The 18,685-nt window shown below is 48.8% G+C and overlaps 1 protein-coding gene across 1 annotated transcript; it reads right to left on the reverse strand.

The window, feature by feature from the left end:
• Positions 1-1,168: 1,168 nt before the first annotated feature.
• Naa40 (N(alpha)-acetyltransferase 40, NatD catalytic subunit) lies at positions 1,169-16,376 on the reverse strand. The gene is made up of 8 exons (XM_021191512.1): positions 16,098-16,376; positions 9,905-10,000; positions 8,967-9,019; positions 5,577-5,672; positions 5,335-5,493; positions 5,119-5,202; positions 3,804-3,881; positions 1,169-3,551 (listed from the first exon to the last, which is right to left on the reverse strand). The coding sequence occupies exons 1-8, from the start codon at positions 16,101-16,103 to the stop codon at positions 3,410-3,412; spliced, it is 714 nt and encodes a 237-aa protein (XP_021047171.1). The 5' UTR covers positions 16,104-16,376; the 3' UTR covers positions 1,169-3,409.
• Positions 16,377-18,685: the final 2,309 nt, after the last annotated feature.

Consider the following 18,685-nt stretch of genomic DNA (forward strand, 5'->3'; position numbering starts at 1 on the left):
ACTGCAGTTGGAGGGACCAAAAAGCATTCCCAGAAGGTATACTACACATGGGGAAGGTGGCAAAATGGGGTGCCAATGTAGCTCTCCCAGACTGCAGGCTTGTGCTGATGGGTCCCATTGCTTCAGCGCCCTTGTCATTTATCCCCAGGCAAGGTGATGTCCATTCAGCGAAAATAACCTCAGTATAAGCCAGGTGTAAGGCCCAAGGGCACCATAGCACTTGGGTGCTAGAAACAAGACCAGCATGAGTTGGAGGTTAGCCTGGGCTACACAGTGAGCGCCAAGCCTGCCTTACGTACATGTCAGTCTTTCCTTGCAAAAACAAATTAAAGCCCAAGAACTGGGCTTGAAGTTCACTGGTAGGGCACCTATACTGAGCATGCAAACAGCCAAATTCCATTACACGTGTGCACGCACACACACACACACACACACACACACACACACACACACACACACACACAGGCAGAACTCTGTCACAGTCTATGGTATGCAGTTAAGCAAATCACTCGTCCAGGATTCAGACAAGGCAGTGCATCAGCCATGCCCTGGGCAAGCTCCCACTGGGACGAAGGCTGCAACTTGCTATTGCTCTCACCAAATATTGGATTTCTCCCCCCAGATCCACCAAGGCCCCTGCTGACTTGTTCTTGAACTACCACCACACTGACCAAGTATATGGTGGTGGCACTCTGTCCACAGCAAGTTCTCAACTCCAGTTCCCAGGACCTGAACCTATGCCTGCAGAAGCCCAGCCTGGGGAACAAGCTGTATAACTGTCCTGCTACAGAAGTCAGTCAGGCCTGACAGGCTTCCTCTGTGAGGATAGACTTCAGAGCACTCATTGAAAACTTTGATGAGGAATATTCTAAGTAACACAGCAAACACAGGGACAAAATTCATCTTTCCACTCACACAAAGCACAGAATTCATGTCAGGGCACAGATGCCCCAAGTCACAGTGCCTGGCTCTGGGCCTACTCCAGGATGCCAAGTAGACAGCATTCTGACATCCCTTACCTCACCCCACAACTTCTGGGAAACGGCACAAACACACGCACTTGGGTCCCATGAGACTTCCTTTGCAGGAAGGGTGTAGGGCCAGAACAGCCTTGTGCCTCCCAAAGCCCACTGCCCGTGGCACACAGTATCTGGGCAACATCCCAGCATTTGCACAAAGTATCTGTTTATTAATGACATACAAATAAAATGGATACAAAGAGAGATGGGTTTTTTTCCCCTTTGATTCCAGTGATAATGAACTGCTAGAAAAAAAAAATTACCTTCCAACTTTCCTCTTAAAAACAAAAATAACCCCCTAACCCTCCAGAAAAGGTTAAAAAGAACCATACACATTTAACAGCAAGAAAAATAACCTGAAATGGAATAGGTTCACTAAAACAAAACGAAAACTTTTAAAACCATTTTAACACACCTGGAACAAAAAACAAAAAAGCCTCGTACAGTAGACTAGACCTGCTGTCTCTCAAAATCAAAAGGGCGGTAGAAGATGCCTGATGAACCACTGGGCTTAACACCCACAAGAGTGATCTGCTGGTCTTGGCCACCATCCCTCTGGTCCAGTGAGAGATCCTGAAGGGCCTTTGGGATGGGGCCTGCAGAGGGCAGGGAGCAGGGCAGGCCCTGAGCACCATGAGTCTTGGTGCTGGGTGTCCAGTAACTGGAGACAAGACACTCGATTCACCTCACATGGGGCTCACACTGGGGGTTCCTTCTGGACCCCTAAGTAGGAGGTATCAGAGATTCATGATCTAAGACAGACGGAGATCAAGAAATAACTCCTGCAAGCATGCTCCTGTCTCATGATTCTCAGAAGGAGCATGCCAATCCTTTCTGGGAAGCTCTAACTCTCACCAGAGGTATAGCCCAAAAGCTAGCAAGCCAGACAAAGGCAGACCTATTCCAGTGTAAAGCTGCAAGGCCTTCTCCCAGGCAAGGCCAAGGGCTAACAACAGCACAGAGTGCTCAACAGAGGACAGACCAAGCAAGAAAGGATTCTTCCGTGTCCAGGTTACTGCACAAGTCAAGGATCTGGGCGAGAGGTGACTGCTTTGGGGAGACTTGCCAGAACAGATAGCCTGAGTCAGGCTGGGGTAAGGTGAGCAGACTCTGAGTAGAGTCTCCGAAAGCAATTGCACAAAGGCAAGCTCTCTGCCATGCCTCCCAAGGCGGAACTCAGGGGTGGCAATGGGGAAGTGGCAAGTATGTTTTCCTAGGGAAGGATTTGGTTTTGCTTCCTTGAAGAACAGGATCCAGAGGTCAGGGTGAGTTCAAGTTCTAAGCCTGCATCCCCGGAGGAGGAAGGCCTTCTGGCTCTAGCCTGTCACTGTAGGGTGACACCTGTGACAGGAAAGCAGTGGTGGGCCACTGAAAGGCATCCCAGGGGTGCCAAGACAGTGGCGAGAGAGCCTCATTGAGGCGGTGAGGGGTGGGGCTGGGGAGAACAGGCAAAGGGGCCTGCTGCTGGCTGGGGCCCCTCAGACAGGGAGGGTGGCCGGGAAGTACCCCACCTTCAGAGAGCTATCAGCACCAAGAATAGGAAGAAATGGATTCAACTCTACCAGGAAGGGTTCTTCTGGGGGAAGACGAGAGGCTCCCTGATGTTATTCCCCTTGAGACTAAGAACAGAGGTATCTGGGCTGAGAAGAGAGGTGTGAGAACAGGCAGGACTTTGACTTCCTTCTTGAATAAAGGTCAAGTCAAGATCATGAAAATGCAGCAAAGTCCAAAGGCCCAGAGATGCCACATCCCTATGACAAACACATGAGAGATGGCTTTTCCTGATCTTCTCTGTCTTATTGACAGTGATGGAGGCAGACTCCCTCCTCAAGTTGGCTGGTCCGGAGACGCCACCCTGTGGATCTTTAAGATTGTGGCGCAAACCTTTGCACCTTGACATACATCAAGGGCTACATAGTCTCTGAAAGAGCACTTTGTCCCCAGAGAAAAGATGTCCAAGGTCTGTTGTATGCCCAGATCTGCATCCAGTTCTTTCTGGGGACCAGCAGACTCCAGGCCATTTACAAACATAGGTATTAACATTCCACTTGTCCATATGGGCATGGTGTGCAACCCGGTCAGGAACTCAGCCGCAGACAAGAGGGGACTAAGTAAGTAGGCAGCTACTGCACAAGGATGGGCTTGATGGCCAACCTGTCAATCTCGCGGCCCCCTCTCCTCGGTGTTCCCTCCTGGCACTCTGCTTTTCCAGGAGGGAGGTGGAAAGGCAGCTGGGGTCACTGCTCCCCAAGGTTCTGTGTTCTCAGGATATGCCTGGCTCGTGCAGGACTAAGGCACCCACAGCTCTGAGGGTACCTGGCAAGTGGCATAAGACCAGGGAGAGGACAGGCCTAAGGAGAGTGACTTCCCTTCAAAGTGGTTTTAGGAGTTCAGTGGCAACAGCCACCACAGTGGCCGCCTGTGTGGGAGTGCTGACTGTCCCCAAACTTGGTCCTCCGGCTCAGAATCTCATAGGAACAGTCCTCCCCACAGCAACCGGACATGCTGGGTGAAGAGTCATCAATTTCAAACCTGCAAAGACAGACAAGAAAAAGACTTGGGAGTTGGCAAGCTAAATGTTTTGCTCCCTGAGTCAAGAAGTTCTCCAACCTTCTGAGACCTCTGGATTGGGGTGCAAGGACTAAGTCAGAAGGCAGTGGGATAAGATCGCACAAACTCCAATGCCCATGAACCCTGACTAGGACCAGGATGAGGGCAAGCAGGCACTGGGAACCAGCAAAAGGACCACCCTGACCACCCTGAGGGACCACACCCAAGCCTTACTGCAGTGCCTCTCTGAAGAACTGATAGGCGCCATGATTATGTTTAAAAACAGTTAACATCACCTTCTTCATCTGTGTGCTGGAAGGAAGCAGAGAGAGCACCGTTTAGAAACAGAATCCAAGGGCTAGACAGATGGTCCAGCACTGGGCAACACTTCTGCTCTTCCAGAGGACTGGGGTTCCCTTCCTAGCCATAGGATGATTCCTATCTTCTTGCCTGTACCTCAAGATCTAGGATATCCCACATCCTTCTGGCCTCTGCAAGCACTGTACTCACATGGCAAGCACACACATACACATAAATAAAAATGTATATTTAAAAAAAAGGGGGGGTTGGAGAAATGTCTGAGGAGTTCAGGGCTTAAGAGCACTGGCTGCTCTTCCAGAGGTCCTGAGTTTAATTCCCAGCAACCACATGGTGGCTCACAACCATCTTTAAAAGGGATCTGATGCCCTCTTCTGGTGTGTCTGAAGACAGCTACAGTGTAATTCACATTTAAAAAAAAAGAAGAAGAAATTAAAAAACGGGGTTTGGAGAAATGTCTCATGAGTTAGTTCAGGGGTCAAGCGCACCGGCTGCTCCAAGGAATCTGACACCCTCTTCTGGCCTCTAAAAGTACCAAGAACCAATACGGTGCACACACACACACACACACACACACACACACACACACACACACACACACACACACACACAGGAAAAATGTCCATATACAAAAAAAAAAAAAAAATCACAAAAATAAAAAGCAAACTGGACACAATTTCTTATCTGTACAATATCAATGGTTGGGAAGCTGAGGCAAGGGGAATTCCCTGAGTTCAAGGCTACCTTGGGTTAGAATGAGAACCTGCCTCAGAAAACAAAAACATATCAACTAAAAATAGTGAACAAGCAGAGGCAGAGGCAGGTGGGTATCTGAATTTAAGGCCAGCCTGACCTACAGAGTATTCCAGGACAGCCAGGGCCACACAGAAACTCAAATAACGGGGGGTGGGGAGGAAAAGAGAAGGACAGACAGACGGATGGACATGGGAGGGAGGAGGGGCACACCGAAGGTAAGGTCAGGCCTCCCCTCTCTCCTACATCTACCCCTCCTCAGCCTGCAGAGGTCTCGGGCACCTTGACACTAAGCCCTTCCCACCACAGCAAGCTGGTCAGAGTGCCTCAGTGTCAGGGATTTGCCCCACTTGCCCTCTTAACACAGCAAAGCAGGTCATCTTCCTGACAGGGTCTAGATGCCTTTCTCCTTGAGGAAATCCAAGGAAGCCATCTCCTTGGTCAGTTCTTTCCCCCCAGCAGTGCAGCAGCTCCTTACCTGTTGGCCATGAGCTGCAGGATCTGAATGAGGAACTTCCCTAGGCCTTTCCGCCGTACCTTGCTTTCCAGCTGCACTTCATAGCTAACAGAGAAAGCAGAGGAGTGAGCGCCTAGACCCACTGGAAGAGCCTGCAGGCCTTAAGCCTAGAGGGGACAAGTGGGTTCTGCCACCTGGTTTCCTCCCCTCTACCCCACTGTATGCCTCAGTTCCTACCAGTACAGGACTTCATCCCCGCACTCCACATCAAACCGGAAGTGAGAAAAGGCAACTGGAATGGAACTGTTTTCCCAAGCAATGAGGTACCAGGCTCGGTCATCGGTCATTTCCTCCCGTTTTTCTCGGTCCTTCCAGCCCCACTCACTTTGCTCATACCTGGGGAGTTGGGGCAATCAGGACAGGGGGCCTCGGATGAAAGCCATTGGGTAGAGGGTTGCCCTTGGTAGGGCCATGCTTACATCGTCTGCATATTGGTTTTGGTCAGGTCAAAGGCCCAATCCACAGTGGCTGGCTCCAATCCAGACACTCGTTTACATTCAATGGAGACATTCAACCTGAGAAGCAGACAGTGGGGCATCAGGCCTGGGGCTCCCACCAGGACACTGCTATTCCTTCTTGAATGATTGTCAGGGAGGCATGCCAGTCTCAGGTACCCTAAAAGGAAAAGCCAAGTTTTCCAGACCTAGGATTAACAGCAACTGTCATCTTATGGCCACCACCCTGCCACAAGGCCTGTTCCCTGGACTGTTCTGATCAGACTCATCTGTCAACTGCTCTTTCTTGGCTACTTTCCTGCTTTCCCATACCCGCTCAGTCCCCGGAGTGTCTAGTAATATACCTAATAATGTTACCAGGAACACTATTCCCTAGCTGTTTGTAGGCACATGTCTGGCTAACTATAGTCTCTGCCCTTCTCTCACTCGGCTGTCTGACCAGGTCTCTTATCCATCTGTCTTGCCTTTACAAGCAGCTGGATGACCTGGGCCTTTCAAGAAGACTGAAACCAAATACCCTTCCGTGGCCTACCCCCAAGTGCCTGCCTCTTCTTCCCCATAGCACCCAATGGTGACTGCCATCCCATCACACAAGCACCAGGGGGTCTAAACCACTGCTCTAGACATTAAGTCCCTCTTTCTAGAGACAGAGAAACTAGTTCGAAAAACTCAAGCTTTAAAAAAAAAAAAGGGTGAAAGGAGCTGGAGTACAGGCTTGGCAGTTAATATCAGTTGCTGCTCTTCTAGGGCCCTGAGTTTGGCACCCAACACCCACCTCAGGCCACTCAGGATGGCCAGAAACTGGAGCTCCAGATGCCCCTGGCCTCAGGACACTTGCGTCCATGTACACATACCCTCTCTCACACACACACACACACACACATTCAAAATGAAACAAATATTTATCTTTAAGTTATTGAGTGTGATGGGACACACCTGTAACCCCAGCACTCAGGAGACAGAAACAGACTGACCTCTGACAGTCTATAGATCAGGTCGATAGAGCACAACAAGCTACTTCCAGGGCAGCCAAGGCTATACAGTCTATATAGGAAGGCCCTATCTGGAAAAAAAAGCAACATGTGTCTATGTTGGGAGTGGGGGTAGTGAGTAAAGACCCATTCGGAAGTCAGAGGATAATTTCAGGAAACCGGTTTTCTCCTACCACAGGATATCAGGGGATCAATTCAAGCCATCAGGTTTTTGGTTCCACTTATCAGTAGAACCTCGTCAGTGTTTTTGTCTGTCTGGAAACAGGGTTTCTAAATGTGGCCCTAGCTGGCCTTAGTATGCAGAGCAGACTGATCTCAAACTCAAGAGATTACACTGCCTCTGCCTCCTGAACTGGGATTAAAGGTGTGCACCATCAACTACCTCTCCTGTTCCCACTAGTCTTCTTCTTCTTTTTTTTTTTTTTGGACACAGGTTCTCACTATGTAACTCAGACTAACCTTGAACTCATGACCCTTCTGCTTCGGCCTCCCAAATACTAAAATGATAGGCATATCTGTCTAAAATTAAGCCTTTAAAGAATTCCCATACAGCATCTTTCACGAGCCTTTGACACAATCTTCACAATGGAAGTTCCCACTGGAATCAACTGTCATCTCGGCTGACTGGCAAGATCCTAACCTCCTGCCTTTGGAAGAGCCTTCCTTCACAAGTATCATGTAAGAACCATCCAAACCCAGCACTGCACCTATTGGCTGGAAAATACCCGAAGGCCAGCCTACATTCATCTGTACTTTTATTTTTGGTCCCCACATAGCTGGGGGAGGGGGTTGAATCAGTATGCAGCCCTCAAACTCATAAAAATCCCTCTGCCTGAGCCTCTCAAGTGCTGTCCTATGCATACAGAAGAAGGGTCACAGCTACAGGAACCATATGCAATGCAAGACTCTAGAGCAGCTGAGCCTGCTGCTGTGGCTTGCTTCAGAGTGGGTCCAGATTTTTGGAAGTCAATAGAAACACAGCACATAAAAACAGTAAGACCACAGGAAGAGATCTCTAATCACACCATGACTTTCCAAAAACTGAGTAACAAAGTTGCTACAGGAACCATCCGTCATATTTCAGATCCCAGACCGGAAGACGTAAGAGTAAGTGAACTGGATTGACCCCATGATTAAAGCCTTGCCACAGGGCTTAGGGATTGACACGGCTGCCCCTCTACACCATGCTCACTCTCTCTCTGGGTGTTTGCTCCGATCTCCTCAGCATACCTCACTACTTCCTCGCAGCATCCTATCTGACAGGTAAGAAACCAAGGCTGAAGGGGCCTGACTGACTTATTCCAGGGATGCTAATGAAAGGTCCAACCACTCTTTACCGTCACAGAGAAACTGTAACCTCTGACCTCCCTGAGCTAAGGCAGCACAGCACAGACTACCTACCACTCAGGAGGGCAAAGGAAAAGGGCCTGCAACCAGACCTGAATGCCATCTGAGACAGCAGTCACAACAGCCATATTTACTGTCACAGGCTCCATGGACCAGAGCTTTGGGTCTAACCCTCCTAACTCCTAAGGAAAGGACCACTAGACCCTAATCTTTTTCTTTCTTCTCTTTTGCTCTTTGATTTTTTTATGACAGTGCCAGTGTCTTACTGTAGTCTAGAGTGCTCTCAAACTCATGATCCTTTTTCCTCTCCAAGCTAAGGATTTGTTTTTTGTTTTTTAAAGATGTATTTATGTATTTTTATGTATGTCAGTACACTGCCACTTTCTTCAAAGAACCAAATTTCTGTTTTGTTGTTTGGCTTTGTTTTTTGAAACCGCCTTTATGTGTGTATCCCTGGCCATCCTGGAACTCACTCTGTACATCATGCTGGCCTTAAACTCAGAGATCCGCCTGCCTCTGCCTCCCAAATGCTAGGATTAAAGGCATGTGCTACCACCGCTCATGGGTTTTTAGACCCATTTCTGATTACAAAACTAGGTAAGCCAGGCTAAGAACTTTAACTAGTGTTAAACAGCCAACATATTATATACTGTACACTCAAGGAAGAAGCACTGAATTGGGAATCAGAAACTCCTTCGGATGTGAGTTAAACCCAGGAATGTTATTCACATTTTCTGAGTCTCTGGCTCCCGATCATAAAATGTGAGATAGTAGGCTGACAAGTTTGATCCTTTGAGAAAGATGTAAGTCTTAAAAGGATATCAGTGTGCACTCATATAACATCAATTACACACAATGTTTCCACACCCATCAATTCCTGCATCACCTTAACTGGGAGACTGACTGCATCAACAAGAGGCAACAGCCAGTTGCTGCTTTCTCATAATGGAGTCCACTGGAGGAGTGAATTTCCAAGGAGCACCAGATGACATTAGGAATGCTAACTGCAACTCACCCATTGCGGTCATACTTCTTGAAGACTGGGAATGCCTCCAGAGGGTCTCCAAGCTGTGGGCAGAGAGCAGACACAGATGAAGGAAGACAACACTAGTAAGGAGGGGTGACACCATGAATGTGGTGAAAGAGAACAATCAGCAAGCCTGTGGCATAATGCCTGCCCTGGACAGCCAACCCAGGAGAGAAATGACCAATCTGCTTGAATATTTCAGAGATAAGAGTGCCAACCAACTGCAATCTGACAGTCACTGAGATAGAAAAGCACAACCTTGCAGAATATCATTTCAGAGGCACAGCCATTTACCAATATGGGAATTAACAAAAATTAATGTATTGGGCTAGAAGGATGGATGGCTCAGGAGTTAAGAGTGCACTTCCAGAAGGTCTGGGTTCATTTCCCAGCACCCATACAGGACAGCTTACAACTTCCAGTAACAATAGCTCCAGGGGCTTACACACCTACATTCATGTGCACTTTCCACCCCCATTAGGGGGAAAATGTGAAATACAGCATGATGTAGGAAGGGTACCAAGGCCAAACTCAGGCTCAGGGAGAAAGCTCCCAGACTGGCCCAACACCCCTTATCCCACAGAGCTGATTCACAGCTGCTGCTCCTCTGAGCAGTCCCAGGGACCAGGCCAGTGAAGCCTTGGGTAATGCAGAGCTCACAGTACCCAGGGGCAGCCAGGAACCTCTGAAAGAAGGAAGAGTTAAGAACCATGTGTCATGTCTCATGAGAGGTTTCCTCACCCAAAAAATCTCCCCATGTTCCACATCAGGAAGATCTGTAGCCTTTCCACACAACCCTCAACACTTGAGCCAACCACAGCCCCTCCTCCCGGCCTGTGTGGACAGTGCCAGAGATCTGCCACTTGGTGGCGCCAAGAAGTAAAAAACAGAAAGAAGCTGAAGTTGAGGGAGGAACTGAGAGTCACCCTGTTGGCAGCGTCCACTTTGGCACACACAGCATCCATGGCCGCTCTCTCCTCCAATCGTTTCTGCTTCTTCTCTTTGGCCTTGCTCGACTTTCTCTGCAACAAGGAAAACACCACCACTGGAAGGGCTATAGCCAACTCACTCAGAGGAACCCAAGGGGCCTTGAATCTGTTAACCTGACCCTGCAACAGGCAACCTGGATGTGTGGCCCAGCAGTCACATTCATTCCTGAGGAGGAAATGTTCAATTTCAGGAACATTTAGGGGAATGTTCTAGGATCTGAGATGGCCCCAGACCAGCATTTCTTTAGAATGTCTTCTATGAGAGAGCCCTGTGGAAGCAATTCAGAGCCACACCCAGCACCTCTGCCCAGCCCAGGCCAAGTGGCAGTCACACCATGCACCTGCTGATGTCAAGGGTGTACTGAGGGCCTCATGGGTTCACCTCAGGGCAGAGGTTCCACATGGTCAGCAAGACCAAGTTGCAGGGGCATGACAGCAGGGATGGGCAAAGGGAAGTTGTCCCTACTTGCATCTTAACCAGACCCTACTTGAAGGCTAATATGAGACTCTTTCAAAATCCCTCCTCCTGCAGGGCATGGTGGTGTATGGGTTTAATCCCAGCACTTGGGAGGCAGAGGCAGGCAGATTTCTGAATTTGAGGCCAGCCTTGTCTACAAATGAGTTCCAGGACAGCCAGGGCTATACAGAGAAACCCTGTCTCAAAAAAACAAAAACAGAAGAAAACAAAACAAAACAAACAAAAACAAAATCTCTCCTCTTTTTTTTTTTTTTCTGGTGGGGGCATGGGAAGAGGGTGGATTCATACTATAGCTCAGGCAGGCCCCCAACTCAACAATAATCACCCTGGCTCAGCCTCCCAAGTGCTAAGATTACAGGTGTGAGCTACGACCCCCACCTTTCATCAAAAGTGCTTTCTACTTTTTCCCTGCCAGGTCCTAGAACAAAACCACATCATGCCCTGGTCTAAGAGTAAAGCATCCAGTTCTCCTGGTGCTGTTATCACTAGGGTTACAGAAAGGTGCTTAATGGTACCTTCTTGTTCACCCTACAGGGAGGACCAGACAGCCCAGATCTCCTGACTCCAGCCACACATCTTTCACAGCTCACTGGAGAGAGGTCAAATACCACCAATGCCAATGTGACTGTGGCACTGCCTGGCCCCAGGACAGGGCACTGAACAATCCACATTCACATGAATTGAAAACCAGCTTTTAGAGCCGAGCGTGGTGGCACATGCCTTTGATCCCAGCACTTGGGAGGCAGAGGCAGGTGGATTCAAGGCCAGCCTGGTCTACAGAGTGAGTTCCAGGACAGCCAGGGCTATACAAAGAAACCCTGTCTCGAAAAAAAAAAAAAAAAAAAAAAAAGAAAACCAGCTTTTAAACAGACAGGCTAGCTCCAAAGCATAACTTCAGCCTGGATGTTCGAAGGAACAGCACTGCCAAACTTGTACTTCAACATCCGAAGGTAAAAGAATGAAGACTCTTTGACAGGCAAAATGCCAGCCAGCACCAGATACTTCCCATCACTGTGCTAGGAGCCAGGCACGCTCTCATTTCTCACCTCTCCTGAGAAAGGCACATACAGGTTTGTGTTGGTCTTTGTGGCGGTGGGGATGGAACTCAGGGTCTTGTGCATGCTGGGTCAGTGGTCTAGCATTCAACTATACCCCCAGCCTGAGGCTGTTTTCACGGAGGTGCAAATGGGAACAGAAGTAGCCCCTCCAACAGGTTTTCCGGGATTTATTTTCCCTCTGGAATATAGGCTTTAGCACCACGCTGAAGTCCATTACCAAAGCACTTTCACAGGAATGCATGGGTCAAGGCTCAGGGTAGAAGCATCGCTTACCTTTATACATTAAGAAACTGAGGCCCAAGGGAGCATGACTCATGCACAGCTCCCCAGGGAGTGAGGGGCCAGGCCATAGAAGCAGCCTTGGTCTAGACTTCAGCTCACTCACCAAAGACCTTCTCATATCCTGCAGAGATAAAGCTAGGACTTCAAGCACTCTCAGGCAACCACTTAGCAACTAATTTCTTTCTTTCTTTCTTTTTCTTTTTTTGGTTTGGTTTTTCGAGAGCAACTAATTTCTTGATGCCCATTTACCTGGGAACCAATTCCCAACAGTACCACCTCTTACACCAGCTCCATGCTAGGGTGGAAGCAGGGAAAAGAGAAACAGTAGATGAAGTCTACAGAGCTTCACCATGGAGCATCAGGAACATGAGTATTCCATCAACCAGATAAGGCCATGCCCACCTGCCACCCACCCCCAAATGACCATTTGAACATTTCCAGGGAATCTGGGATGCTAACACATCTTCACATTCAAATGAGATGTAAGCTCTCTTCTCCACCATACCAAGCCAACAGATTGTAGGACTGTTGGACTGCCACATAACACACTGTGGACAAGATGAAAGATGCTGGAAACCAAGTGTGATTTCCGGGACCCCAAAAGCACAAAACCTGGGTTCTTCCACAACATCTCATTTCTGAACACAGGAACATGGTTTCTGAGACTTATGCAGGCTGACTGGCAAACCAGGCAACCCTCAAAAAGAGGCCCAAGGCCACTACCAAGAAGACTGAGATAATGGAGAACACTCCTTAAGCACTTGGCAGCCAGCACAGAGTGAGGGGTAGAGACAGGCTGGGCCACACAGGCAGGGGCTCTCCTGCAACTCCAGCAAACACAAGTTAGAGTGGTCTCCCACTGTTCCAATTAGCTTCGTTGAAGCCTTGTGGAGGTAAGGCTGTCCTGCAGGGACGCAGGAAAACTTGTCTAATTAAAATGGGAAATAAGCACAGTGAACAGTAACGCTCACTGTGGTTAAGTGTCTTTCCCAAGGGAGCTTTATATAATAAAGAGTGTGGGCTTTTGAGTCAAGAGACCTGGATTTGATTCTCAGCTCTTTCGCTTAATAGCTATGGCTTTAGGCATGTTACTTAAAACCCTTTTGGCAAGTTATTCAGTTTGTCAGAACCTCGGTTTCCTCAACCATAGAATGGACCTAATAATTTCTACAGCAAAAATCAAAGGGCTGTTATACAGATAAAATGGTATTAATGCACTGGATTTAAGCTATTTTTAGCTGTATGTGTGCTAGGACCAAAGCATATTCACAGCTACTATGTTACACTGAGCTTCATCTCCAGCTTTAGAGATGGTCTCTGTTTACAGGAACCCACTAGTGTCAGACACTCTGCCCGTGCATTCTATTTTGGGGGTGGGGGGCACAGGATCTCCTATAGCTCAGGTTGATTCCTAACTTGTTATGTAGCTAAGGATGACCTTGAACTTCTGCTCCTCCTGCCTCCATTTCCTGAGTGCTAGGATTACAGGCTTGAATCACTTCACCCAGTCTATGAGGTGCTAGAGATCAAACCCAGGGCCTCAGGCATGCCAGGCAGGCACTCTAGAGAACAGCTATATCCCTAGCCCTTTGCCTCCCTTTCTTTCTTTTTGTTTTTTGGTTTTTTGTTTTGGTTTTTTTGAGACAGGGTTTCTCTGTGCAGCCCTAGCTGTCCTGGAACTTACTTTGTAGATCAGGCTGGCCTCGAACTCAGAAATCCGCCTGTCTCTGCCTCCCAAGTGCTGGGATTAAAGGCATGCACCACCACGCCCGGCTACCTCTGCTTTTCTAAAAAGGATGTGTTAGACAGCTCAGCTGTGAGACCATAGAGCCATAGAGCTCTGACAGGTCTTACCAACCTCAGCTGGACTCAGCTCCACCAGGCAGGGTAATTACTTTACTTACCAGTGTGTGGACATTCAGTGTCTACAAACAGGAGGCTCAGATTCAAATTCAGGCTTGAACCCTAAAGCACACATCCCTCCCATGACATCATACATGGGTCATGTTGATGCTACATAAATATGGCTTTCCCCAGGAAGCTGCAGACCTAATCTCCCCTTACTAGTCTGGGAGTCACAGAGAGAAACAAAAAAGACAACACACAAACCCCACCAGTGGCTGCTTCCAGTAGAGATTTGTATCACTCAGGCCTCAGTGTCGATGCTTCCACCCAGCGGCTTCTGGCAATGGGAGAGATCTATCCTCTAACTCAAACCCTGGAGAGGTGTTGTTCCACCTGCTCCCACTATCACTCAGTCTGGTGTTTAGAAGCAGGGTACTTCCTAGGGGGATAGGTGGTGACTACTTGGAACAACTGCTTCAAGTTATGCAGGTGGTGCATGGAGGCTGGGGTGGGGCTGATGAGAGTAATGGGAGGATTCTAGATCTGATCCAATGAAGGTAATTCAAGTCTCTGCTGCTTTGAGTTTTAGGCCAGGAGACACTCTGATGGGAGTTGTGGGAAACATCTCCACAGTATGAGCAATAGATGGGGACTCAAAGGAAGCCCAGTATATCTGGGCCCCATGACTTCAGTGCCACCAGTGAATAAGTACAGAACCCGAGGCACGTTACCCTCTTAGGGCTTAGTCTGCAGTGACTGTCTGAGGTAATGAGTAATACTAGAAACTTTCAACAACAGCAGGGGCCTGGAATCACTCACTAAAATCTAAGTTAAATATGCCAAAATCTCTCAGCCTTGATTTTCTTCATACTGAGTAAAAATTACTGTCTGAACTATGACAAATGCTATGGAAGATTTTGAGTTTTTTTGTGAAGACTGAACTCAGGGTCTCACATATGCTAAGCATACACTCTACTACAGAGCTATGTAACCCCAGCAGGCCCCTCAAGTTTTTTTTTGACATTGATTCCAAAATAAGTGTTTTGACACAAGCTAGACAACTTTTGTCTAATAAACTGATTTGTTTGTGAGAGAGGGGAAAAAAATCTAGGTTAGTGACAGTAGGGACAAACCCAAAGGAATAAAAATAGCACCAATCTATTTTAGATCACTGAAGTGAGGCTGAGAATATAAGCAAAATAGCAGCTACCGCTTAAAGGCACCTAGTGGGCCGGGCGTGGTGGCGCACGCCTTTAATCCCAGCACTCGGAAGGCAGAGGCAGGCGGATTTCTGAGTTCGAGGCCAGCCTGGTCTGCAGAGCGAGTTCCAGGACAGCCAAGGCTACACTGTCTCGAAAAACAAAACAAAAAAAAAGGCACCTAGTGGGCTATTTACATCCATTTTCTCATTTAATCTTCACCACTATCCTAAGAGGAGGTCACGTGCATCACATAAATCGGAATAAAACCAAGCAAGGCCTCATTACCTGCAGGGTCATGCCGCTAGTCCTTAAAAGATGGGGCTGCCCACTGAGGCACAGCTAGTTCCAAAGTCAGGACTCGCTAAAAGTGTTGCAAATTCCACACGAACCCTAGGAAGCTAGGATCAGGGAGTTACATTTCTAGGAGGGTGCTTTTGCCCAACCCTAGATCTGCACAGCCCAGGAAAGGGCATGGAAATGTTATATCTTCTTGCTGTCAGACCGTAACAGGTGGGTACTATCCATCCAGGTTGGGCCTATAATCAGTCCACCCTTCATCTGTACACCTCCACCCCCTCTTCCATTGCAAGCCACCTGCAGTAACACGACTAAGAACAATTCAACTTCTAAGATCCACTTTACTGCAGCTAGAAGCTGAACGGGCATGCCTGTGTGGAAAGGAAGACTACATTTCATCTGGAGCCGGAAGAAGCTGGCAGCAGACAGTTCAAAAGTGTAGGGGAACTGGCTAGGCAGAGACTTGAGCAGTGGGAAGCAGATCCCATCGGGACTCCGGAGTCACCGGATGGGGTCCAGTGCCCAAGCCATGTGAGTGTGACCTTGGCCATACGACTTCTTCCCTCCCTGCCTCAGTTCCCTACAAGTTCCGGGTAGCAGGAAACCGCTAGGACCGTGACAGTCAGATGATGGGTGTCTTCAGGGAGCAAGGGGCTAATATCAGGGACGCAGCAGGGGCTCGGGAGTGGGGAGGCCTTCTAGGGGGGTCAGAGAGACAGGAAGGGGCACGAGGAGAACGGGGTGTGGAGGGGGAGGAGGAAGAAGAGGACTCCCAGAGAATTTCTGGGCTAGGCTCAACGCGGGGACCTTTACAACGAGGCGTGGGGGAACTCTTGTCAAGTGGGGGCCGGGGGGTCACGTGAGGCTGTAAGGGGTCAGAGTCACGTGAGGGGGGTTCAAGAAACAATGAGGACGCAGAGGGTGAACCGCAACTGTAGACTTCCCATTACTTCTCCAGCATAACTTACCCCCATGGTGGCGGTGGCGGCGGCGGCCCTCGGTTCCCCTCTCGCACTTGCCGGTAGGGAGGTGGCAACGGCGGAACCCGAGCGACAGCGGAGCGGCGGGCCGCGCACTACGCATGCGTCTCACAAATCCCCCGCGCGTCCTAGAGGGCCCCGCGCCGGCGCAGAACCAGACCAGAGTGGGCGGCGAGCGCGAAGGCGCGCAGGTGGAACGGTTGCCGTGCGCGCGGAAGGCCTGAGAACAGAAAGGCGGGAGGCGCGGCAGAGCGTCGCGCTAGGAATGACGCGCACGCGCCGGTCCCGCCCCCTCGACCGGCCGCGTCTGTAACTATGGCAACGACCACGCGGAGCGGAAGGGCGCGCGCGGGCCTGGAGCGAGCTCGCCTCGGAGCCACTTGGTGGGCGGTGGCGCGCGCTGCCTTCGCCGAGGCGCGCGGGCACAGCCAAATGTCTGGAAGCATTCTGGCCTTCTAGACCCTTGGCATGCCTTTTCTAACAAGTCCTGTTGTACTCATTCATCCTGCTCAGCATTCGTTCACAGGGCATTAACGTGCACGTACGCTGTGCTGAACCCAGAGGATACAGAAGTCGCTGTTGTCCTAAATGGCCTTGTAACTCCTGTGTAACTTGTTTAAAGACCTCAGGTGTTCTGGGTCCTATTTATTTCAGTTTGAGCAGACATCTGGGTAGTGTGACCTCCACATGACCTGCATGGGAATCACCTGGGGAGATAGAGCAGTTTGCAAACCCTTGGGACTAACCCTGGAATCTGGGGTGGAGGCGTGAATCAAAGTCTTAGCTTTCTTGTTTGTTTTTTTGTTTTGTTTGGCTTGGTTTTGTTTGGCTTGGTTTGGCTTGGCTTGGCCCCCATGACCCCAGCTCTGTATTGAGGGTCAAATTCATGCTTTCACACATGATAGAGTTCTGTCACTGAGCTACAACTCCTACCCCAGAGTCTTTATTAGTGCACAAAAAAAAAAAAAAAAAAAAAAAAAAAAAATGAGAACGCCTTAGCTCCAGTCTTAAATCTAAATTTTTCAGATTTTAATCATTATCCTACGTTTATTGCTCAGAGAAGTTGTAGTCCTGGCAACGTGCAGTGAGTGCTTACTGCAGAGGTAGGCACTGTTTCAGGCAGCAAAGAAAACAATACCAAGCTGAGTGTGGTGGCTCCTACCTGTGATCCCGTACTATGGAGGCAGAGGTTGGAGGATCATGTGGCTTGAGAGACTGCTCAGAGGTTACTCATGACAGCTTAGAACTGTGCGTAACTCCAGTTCCAAGGAATCTGACACAGTCACACAGACACACTCAGGCGATCCCAACACTTGGGAGGCAGAGGCAAGTGGATCTCACTAGATTGAGGCCAGCTTGGTCTATAGACCAAGTTCCAGGACAGCCAGGGCTACGCAGAGAAATCCCATTTTGAAAATCCTAAATAAATAAATAAAATCTCAAAAAAAGAAAGAGAAAAAGGGAGAGAGAGAGAGAGAGAGAGAGAGAGAGAGAGAGAGAGAGAGAGAGAAAAGAAATAGTATCAAACAGGAAAATGTTCTGCTGGTATTTTCTAGAAAGGAGATAATAAGCCAGTTAAATTAATATATACAAAAATAGTATGTGCCCTGGGTACCATGAAGGGAAACAAAGCCTGTCAGGAAAGGATTTATAATTATATCTAGGATGCTGGGGGAAGACAACATGAGGTGGTGGTAGCTGAGCCAAGATCTTTAGGGAGACAGAGAGGAAGTCATGAGGCTACCTGGGAGCAGGGCAGGGCATTCCAGGAGGGAGGTCAAAGAGTCTCCAACTTTCCCTGCGAGTGGGAATGCTGTTAACTAGCACTCACTCCTAGTATTAAGTACAGTGTGGCCAGGGCCATGGGACCTGCAGGAGCAGGAGATGAGGTGGACTTGGGCAGGTAAGAAGTGTTCCTTACCAAAAAAATAAATAAATAAATAAAAGCCCGGCAGTGGTCGGCTCGCCTTTAATCCCAGCACTCGGGAGGCAGAGGCAGGCAGATTTCTGAGTTTGAGGCCAGCCTGATCTACAGAGTTCCAGGACACCCAGGGTTACACAGAGAAACCTTGTCTTGAAAAATCAAAAAAAAAAAAAAAAAAAAAGTGTTTCTTTTGCAGCTCATAGGCTTGCAAAGCCTTGGGGATTTAGACCACTGCTGGAAAGTTTGAGTGGAGGAGCCGCCAGCTGGTTTAGGTGTTCCGGGCCCCACTGGGCTGCTGATTCAACAAGGAGATGTATAGTAGAGGTAAGGTTACAGGAAGAGGAGTCAGTGCTCTAATTGAGACAAGGAGTGAGATGCCCACCACAGGCAGGTGGGAAAAGGTCAGGGGGCAATGTGCGCTAAGAGCAGAGACAGAAGGATTTGCTGGCAGAGTGGATGTGGGGTACAAGGGAGGCATCAAGATCCGTCCTTTCCAGGGCATGGCAGGGGCTCTGTCTTCACTTACTTGTTTGTTTTTCTTTTTCTTTCTTTCTTTCTTTTTTTTTTTTTTTTTTTTTTTTTTTTTTACAATAGATCCTTTTTAAAAATATTTATTTCGGGCTGGAGAGATGGCTCAGTGGGTAAGAGCACC

Source organism: Mus pahari, chromosome 1 (assembly GCF_900095145.1).
Source record: "Mus pahari chromosome 1, PAHARI_EIJ_v1.1, whole genome shotgun sequence".
NCBI lineage: Eukaryota > Metazoa > Chordata > Mammalia > Rodentia > Muridae > Mus > Mus pahari.

Excerpts from the sequence above, each read along its gene's own strand:
- Naa40 (XM_021191512.1), bottom strand. Across the intron at positions 5,494-5,576 it reads AAAACCAATATGCAGACGAT|GTATGAGCAAAGTGAGTGGG; the intron begins GTAAGCATGGCC and ends CCAACTCCCCAG. Across the intron at positions 3,882-5,118 it reads CTGCAGCTCATGGCCAACAG|CACACAGATGAAGAAGGTGA; the intron begins GTAAGGAGCTGC and ends GCTTCCTTCCAG.